This window comes from Vipera ursinii (genome assembly GCF_947247035.1).
Source record: "Vipera ursinii genome assembly, chromosome: 2".
NCBI classification, from domain to species: domain Eukaryota; kingdom Metazoa; phylum Chordata; class Lepidosauria; order Squamata; family Viperidae; genus Vipera; species Vipera ursinii.
In genome coordinates, this window is record NC_139513.1 from 21,318,966 (window position 1) to 21,327,868 (window position 8,903).

Sequence of the window (8,903 nt, forward strand, 5' to 3'; positions counted from 1 at the left end):
CATTTTTTGAAGGGTTTCATCTATTGGAATCATGACACCCTGACACCCTGAGGATGACCCGTTATCTGTCTGGTACCTCAGTACTCTCAAAACAACCTTGCAGCACTGTACTGGCCACCGGTGGACTGTTCAGGATGGTTGGATCTAGGAATGGGAAGAATAGCTTGGTGCTTTGCGTGGGATCATTAGATACCACCTGACCTTATTGCAACCACTGTTTCTCAGTAAAAGTTCTTTTCATTAACCATATGGTGTGAAGAGTTGTGCTTTCCTGAGAGGATTAGCTGAGGCAGGTCCTTACAGTCATATCTTCTTAAGTACATTAGATAAAGGAAAGGTGTTTTTATAATGCTCTCTCTTGATTGGTATCAGTAGATATATGGTTAGTGAAATTTTATGATTCTTTGTATATATGGTTTATGGTAAAAGAAAGTAATGATTCAAAAGAAAAGGACCTCTTATACATCTCTAACATAGTTTATTATATCAATCATAATTGAGACTTCATGTGAAAGAAAGAGAACTTTCTTAGAACAGATAAAGATTTTATTTCCAACTATCCTATTTTATCTTAACAATACCTTGGGTAGCAAAAAACTTTCAAAATCAAGAACCCTCATTATTTTTCATCATTAGATTCTCCTTGGTGTTGATGTCAGGTCTCAAAATAATGATGTAACATTTGGGGACAAAAATACAGCCCAGTAAACCCAGGCTGGAAGCCAGGATAGAGAAGATTTGCACAGCCACCATGTATTTCCCTTTAGTGCTCAGATAGGTGGGGATAAAGGAGACCCAAACACTGCAAAAAACCAGCATGCTGAAGGTGATCCACTTGGCTTCATTGAAAGTCCCTGGAAGCTTGCGGGCCAGAAAAGCCACCAAAAAGCAAATGGCAGCCAGAAAGCCCATGTAACCAAGGGCAGTGTAGAACATGGTCATTGAGCCTTCATTACATTGCAGGAGGATCTCTCTTGGTTTAGAATACAGGTCAGAATGTGGAAATGGGGGAGAGTTTCCCAGCCATATAAGGCAGATGCCCATCTGAACTGCAGAGCAGGACAAGACAATGGAGTTGGCCAGACTTTTCCCCAACCATTTCCTCATCCTGCTGCCTGGCTTTGTGGCCAAAAATGCCACCACCACCATGATAGTCTTGGCCAGCAAGGAAGAGACAGCAACTGAGAAAACCACACTGAAGGTGATTTGTCGAAGAAGACAAGTCACTTTCTTGGGCCGACCAATGAATAGAAGAGAGGTCAAGAAGGAAAGCAGCAGAGAGACCAGGAGAATGTAGGTGAGATCCCGATTGTTAGCTTTGACTATGGGGGTTTCTCGATATTTAATGAAGATTCCTAGAACTAAGGCAGTGTTTAGAGACAAAAAAAAGGCAATGATAGCCAGAATGAGACCTAACATTTCTTTGTAGGACAGGAAAGTCTCAACTTTGGGGACACACTGATCTCGCTTCTGGTTGGAATGTTGTTCATCTGGACACTTTTCACATTGGGCCACATCTGGAAAACATGAATTGATATTTCTCTTTTTCAAAAGAAAAATATTTTTATTACGGGAACAATGAAGTATAAAGAAAAACATGCTTTACATTGGAAATTGACAATTGAATAACAAAAAAATAATAATTTCTAAGCATGAACAAAGTAGAAAATGTTTATAGAAAAACATTGCCCCCATCCTTTCTCTTTATTTGCCAACTGTCTTTCTAAAAACCATGTTATGTCCCCAAGTTCTAAATTCTTTTTGTGATATCGATGGTAGCCGTTCTTGCTACTGCTATCACAGATACTTTAGATATTGTGACTTTTCCCATTGCAGCAGATTGTCCAATCTTACCTCTCAATGTGACATCACTGAAAAAAATGTGTCTTTCCAGTTCTGGAAAATTATACTTCAAAAGTACATTTGTAGAATTATACCTCAAAAGAACATTTGGGATTTCAGGTAAATGTTTATGTTTAGGTTTTTTTTCTGAATATTGTGATGCATTTTGTTCTCTGAATTTTGAGTTTGTTTGCATTCCTACCACAAATAATAAAATATTCCTTTTTCTTATGGGATTTCCTACATCTATTTTTCTATGATTTGTTTGTTTTATCAATTGTTGGTATAATTGTATACTGTCTGTAAAACATTTTCCCTTATACTATAACCTGGAGTGAATTTTCTAGATTTTTCTTTTCCAAAGCTGTTATTTTTTTTTGTACTGCAATTATTTATTTGATATTTTGTATCTATTCTATCCTACAATTGTTTATTTATTCCATCTCCATGTCCTACTTCAAAAAAAAAACTATTTATATATGCCTCCTAATAGTTGATCTCGGCTTTGTATACCTATTTCTGTCATCTCTCAAGATTTCTCCATCTTTGTCAATAATACTTTTTACTGTTTCAGCAATTTCCGAAAACATCCACTATGGTAAAATGCTACTTTTATTCAGTATTGAACACTGCTGTGTCTTGATTCTTTTCCTGAGTGTGGATGCAGCACACTGGCATAGGAAATTAAATCTTGATTACTAAATTTGTCCCTAGAATAAAAGGCTGATGCTCCTTTTTTGTCCTTGAGCCACCTACCTTCCTGTGTGGAGATTGTTCCTTCCATACATGGAGAGCAGTCATAGCAGCACAGAGGTTCTCCTTCTTTTGTGAGCTTGGTATATCCTGGGAGGCAATTTTTAGTACATCTAGAAAAAGGGGTCTTCTAAACAGAAAGAAAATTATGGAAATATATGCATTAGGGAACTCTTTCTATAAATGGAAGTCAGTGTCAAGATAGGTTCATGAACTCAGAAAATACTTTCAAGATTTTTTCCAAATATAATAAAATTATTTTTGTTTGGGTGATTTCAGCAGCATATCCCAGAATCATTTCAATATTCAGTAGAGACTGATGACTCTCCTGTCCAAACATCTTTAGCTTTCTGTATGTTTGGGGTTTTTTGCCAGTGAGAGGCAACATGCATTTGGAATTCCTATCCCATCAATTTTGTTTTGAATTAGATTTAGGTAGGAAAAATGCAAATAGATAGGTTTAAAATAATTGGCTAAACTAGATTGCCTCACAAAGAGAAGGATAAGGAGGGACAATGACCCCCAATATTTGAGGGTCTATCACAAAGAAGAGGGAATTAGATTTATTCTCCAAAGCACCAGAGAAAAAGTAATGGGTGGAAGCTTGTTAAAGAGAGGTCCAGCTTAGAAGTAAGGAGAAATTTCTGACAGTGAGAACAATTAATCAATGAACTAGCTTGCCTCATGTAGTTGTGGGTGCTCTATCACTGGAGGTTTCGAAAGATAGACTGGACAACTATTTGACTGGGATGATATACAGATTCAATCAAGATCGCATGAGGTACTAATACCACTCCATAGAGCCTCAGTAACACCACACCTAGAATACCGTATCCAGTTTTGGTCTCCACACTATAAAAAACAAGTTGAGACTCTAGAAAACGTGCAGAGAACAGCAACAAAGATGATTAGGGGACTGGACGCTAAAACATATGAAGAATGGCTACAGGAACTGGGCATGGTTAATCTAGTGAAGAAAAGGACCAAGGGAGACATGATAACAGTGTTCTAATATCTGAGGGGCTCTCACAGAGATGAGGGGATCAGCCTGTTTTCCAAAAGCACCTGAAACTCAGACAAGGAATAACAGATGATCAAGGAGAGATTCAATCTAGAGATAATGAGATATTTTCTGACAGTGAGAACAATCAACCAATGGAACAGATTGCCTTCAGATGTTGTGGGAGTTTCATCACTGGAAACTTTCAAGAAGATACTGGATTGCCATCTGTCAGAAATGGTGTAGGGTCTCCTGCTTGGGTGGGGGGGTGGTCTAGCTGACCTACAAGGTCCTTTCCAATTCTGTTATTCTGATTCTGATTCTAATTAAATGTCTGTAAGCAACTATGCTCACAGAGCATCAAGGACTGCCCTGAGTTAGATGCCCTGAAGTAAATCATTCAGGGTCTAAGGGTTTTGGGTGGTTCCTTAGCTTCCTTACAGGGAACAAACATCATTGGACTACCAACATGCTTTCCATCCTACCCTAGAACAATGCTGGTGTTTCCATAGATAGAAATCCAAGAGAGATCCAGGAGAAAGAGTAGTGTCTTCTTCAACCCATCTTTTCATTAGCATAGAGCCTCCATCAGAGTAAGAAGATTGGTTAACCACAAAAGCAGATGGCTATGTAGGAATGGATGAATTACAATACCCACAAACTGGCAGACTTGGTTACCCAGTTAAAGGATGTTGGCCATATGATGACACTCTCATCGATAGAGAACTTGATATCTGAAGAGACTTTTTCTTTTTCAATATCCCCTATTTTCACTCCAGCAGAAGACTTGTTAGGAAATACTGCCCAGTCTATAATATCAAAATCAGCAACAGGAATTCCAGCCTCATCCAAATAAACATCATCCACAGAAAAATTGTAAATCTTGAAGTTTCTTAGAAAAGGATGGAGCTGAAAAGACATAGAGAATCACCCTTGCCGTGTATACATTCTCTTTTGAACCGTAAGTCAGAAGTGGGATATTCAACTCAATGCCTCTCTCTGCAAATGTGACAGGAAGATTATTCTCTTTCTCACTCCTTTCTTCCCTCCATCTCTAAATCAAATCCTTCTCCCATTCTTTCTCTCTCATACATAAACACATATACATAAAGCTTTTCTGTTCATTATTTTCATCTACTCTGTTTTACGAAATTTCTAATCTCAGATCAGAAACATGTTTTAACTGCAGCAACCTCACCCTATTTCTAGGGTTGTTTCCCCACCTTTTATGTTGATCTCCCACCCCTTTGGACTTCTGGAAGGATATCAAACTCAGTTTTGTTTAATTTGCCTGGATCCTCAAAGAGTGCACTCACTACTGGAGGTTTACTGGGGTAAGAAGATATCACTCACCACAGGAGGTTTACTGGGGTAAGAAGATATCACTCACTACTGGAGGGTTTACTGGGGTAAGAAGATATCACTCACTACTAGAGGTTTACTGGGGTAAGAAGATATCACTCACTACTGGAGGTTTACTGGGGTAAGAAGATATCATCCCTGTGCTTTCCATCGCCTTTGTTCTTCTTTTTTTTAAATAGTTTTGAAAATTTTAATTGTTTTTCTGTTTATCTTTTTACTGTTTGTAAGACACCAAGAGTGGCTCTATCAGTAAGATGGGTGTATATACATTTAATACATAAGTAATAAATAATATTGTATGGCCTTTTGGAGTTCTGCAATCTTTTTATCTTCTCTAGTATTTTATGTAACCAGCAGGTGGTGGTGGAAAGTGAAAAGACTGGGAGAAATGACAGGGTTCCAGATTCTAAGATTTAATATTCAGAGGAGAAAGAGAGATAAAAGGATCCTGGGAGCCTGCAAATGCAGAAGAAAATTTCCAGGTTATGTGACCAGGAAGTGGTAGTGAGAAGCAAGTCAACTGAGTGCTTGTTTTCTGAAAATGCTGAGAAGAAGAAAGACGTGGCAGGACAGGAAATACATCAGACCAATGTAGGAAATTTAAAACAGAATATGATAGTTACTTATTTATTTTGCAAATATATGAAAGCTTCCTGTCCGTCTTGAGACAATATGTATTCTTACAAGCATCTTGAACCAGCACACCTGGTTTAGTCAAGAAGATGAGCCTTGGTGGAGCAGTGGGCTAATGCCTCCTTAAGTAACACCAGCTGCCTGCAATTAGTGCAGGTTCGCATCCCACCAGGCTCAAGGTTGACTCAGCCTTCCATCCTTCCGAGGTAGGTAAAATGAGGACCCAGATTGTTGGGGGCAATAAGCTGACTTTGTAATAATGCCGCTTGGGGTGTGTGTGAAAGCCCTAATAGGCAGGCATATACATAGAATGAAGGCTACTGCTAAGCTTGTAAGCCGCCCTGAGTCTTCGGAGAAGGGCGGGATATAAATGGAATTTAAAAAAAAAAGTCAACTGAGTGCTTGTTTTCTGAAAATGCTGAGAACAAGAAAGACGTGGCAGGACAGGAAATACATCAGACCAATGTAGGAAATTTAAGACAGAATATGATAGTTACTTATTTATTTTGCAAATATATGAAAGCTTCCTGTCTATCTTGAGACAATATGTATTCTTACAAGGCTCTTGGTTCAGTCAAGAAGATTCAACAGCAGAATCTGTCTCTTTCTCCCTAAGCTTCCAGAGCTGGTCAGAAGAAGTATTAAAAACTCTACACTTGTTACTGAATTCCCCCATCACATCCATTCCTGCTTATCTTTAACTTAACATTTAAGAATTGAAAGGAAACCATTAGAGGAATTTTGTAGTAGAAGTCTTACCTGCCACGGCTGTACAATCTGGATTGTCTTAAAATTCCCAACATGCAGCTTCCTCTTACTCGTTTGGGAGGAAAAGGCAGCACTAAGGATCCAGGCCACAACCTGGATTGTTGTGGAAATACTGGAGCCATCCTCAGACAAGATTCTTTCAACCAGATCCTGGGGTGGGATTTCCCAGGTCTCTTTTTCCAGGCATCTATTCCAAACTTTCTTAGACAACAAAGGACTTGGATAAGAACACTGAAATGCTGCCTCCCCAAACTGCGAAGTTGCAGAGTAATGTGAATTAAAATCATAATACTGTGTCCTTTTTTTTGTCTGAGTTGAGAAGGATAGTAAAAGATGGTTATGCTGGAGATTAACCAATCTGTAGAAAAATCTCGTGCTTATACCTGACAAAGCTGTGGCAATCCATACTTTTCCCCCAAACAGGATTTCACTATTGTCAATTTCTCGTATTACTACTGCTAGTATTAATGTGGCCTGAAAGTCCAGCTGACAAACAATACTTTTCACTTTAGTGTCAAGAAAATATTCATATATATTCTTTTTCCCCACTGCTCTAATAACTATGGGTAAGCTTTCTGACAAGGCAACACAGACACCTTTGCTTAAGGCTTCTGACACAAAGGTTCTTCTGAACTTTTCTCCGCTTTCATTGTCCGGAGCAACGAGGCCAATCCACGTCCATCGGAAATGCAGGAGCAACTTGACAATTGCCAAGTGAGGAGGTTCTTGTTTTGGACTCACCCGGTAGAAAAAAGGGAAATGGTGTTTCTGCTCTGGAATGTGGCTGATGACCCCATAGTTGATCTAAGATGAAACGAAAAGATGGTTGATTGCTTTGCTTTTGAAGAAAAAGAAATTGTGCTTACATATCAGAGCTGTTCCTCCATGGAAGAGAACTTCCTTTCATCTGTTCTTGGGTTTCTACCATGAAATGTCATCTCAATGTCTGGTATCACTAATCTGTAAATTCCAGTCACCACATCTTTCTGCCAAAATTACGGAAGGTGAAATGTGACAATTTTTTTCACATCATGAGCAGTACAAGAGCAAAGAACAAAATACTAATATACAGCTCAGTTATATAAATAACGGTATATAAATCAAATAAATAAATAAATAAATGTCTCAATAATGCCCTGGGAATGATGGGATGACATGTGAACTCAGCAGAGAGAAAAAAGTTGGGTGGTTTAAAAAATGTATTTAAGAATAAATAGGGAAACACGTAATATTTTTCTTTTTTTTTTCTTCCAATACAGTCCTTGACATTTTCTTTTGATTTGTTTCATTTAAGATTGATAAGATGTTTGTCTCTCCCTGGTCATCTGACTGCAATGACTGACAGACAGGGAGAAGAGGCAGATGAAGAATTGGCCAAGAGACTGAAAATTTAATGTGCTGGATGGTTGAGATCATTTCAGTTGAACTATGGATAAGGATTTGTTCAGCTGCAAAAATGACATCAGAATGAAGAAATAGTTATATGAATGCCTGATACCATTTCAGGGGTTCTTTAAACGCCATTGCCTCACTAATTTTATTTCTTATCTCATATTTTTAGACTATTAGGAGACTTTGCAAAGTATTCATTTATACCTGTGGGATTTTGTAGATGCCTAGCATGGTGGAAATTTGACTAAAGAGATGAGAATCAGTCCCTTCGAGTAAAGGCAACAGATTATTTTGTTTTCCACAACTATAGTTTGGGACATTCTCCTGCCCTGCAGAAAGCAAGTCCATCATGACATCGCAAGTTATTCTTGCATTGAAAAAGTTCTCATAGATGCTGTAGCCCAGGGTGATGTTGGGTAGCAGCTTTGGATTCTGGTTGATCTCATGAATGGCAAAGAAGAAGGGCAGGACGTGCCAGAAGCTCATACTGGATATACTGAAAGTGAAGAAATTTCATTTTGATTTTTGATTTTTCATGTTAAATTCATAAAAAAAACAGATCACATTTCTGAAGCTGTTGCTATAAAAACATTTATAACAAATCATTTGTACTGCTGTCTCATGAGTCCATTGTGTGGAAACTTCAGAAATCTACAATCTGAGATCAATGTTGAATGCATTATCCCCTTATGTATATAATAATCTGGTTGTCTTCTAGAAGGAGAAAATAGGACAGGATCACATCAGCAGCTCACTGTCCATATGTAATGCAGGCAATATTGTCAGAAGTTCATTGTTCAATGAAAATCGTGTCAGATACATGTATCATTCATTTACAGTGATGGACTTCCCTTGGATCTTACGGTAATATTAGAAGAACAGCTTCACTGACACTTCATTGGCACAAGAGGGACCTTGTCTTCCATGTTTTTCTTCAGGGTCAAAGTGATCCCAATCAGAAATTCTCTCCCTGATCCCAACTTTTATTTTCCCTAATTGACTTAGAGGAGCATTCCTACAGCAAAAACTATGTCATTGTAATCATGGATCAAATGTCTGAGCAATTAGATGATTTCATTTAAAATTCACATTAGAAAACCACATTCCTATGAAAATACAGTCTTCTTTCTTTTTCTTAAGAGTTTCTTCTAGG

General features: G+C 38.1%; 1 protein-coding gene across 1 annotated transcript; it reads right to left on the reverse strand.

Moving 5' to 3' along the window:
• Positions 1 to 606: 606 nt before the first annotated feature.
• On the reverse strand, positions 607 to 4,516 carry LOC310634779 (vomeronasal type-2 receptor 26-like; the record flags this gene model as incomplete). The annotated part of the gene is made up of 3 exons (XM_083353315.1): positions 607 to 1,517; positions 2,599 to 2,725; positions 4,274 to 4,516. The coding sequence occupies 3 exons, from the start codon at positions 4,514 to 4,516 to the stop codon at positions 607 to 609; spliced, it is 1,281 nt and encodes a 426-aa protein (XP_083209441.1).
• Positions 4,517 to 8,903: the final 4,387 nt, after the last annotated feature.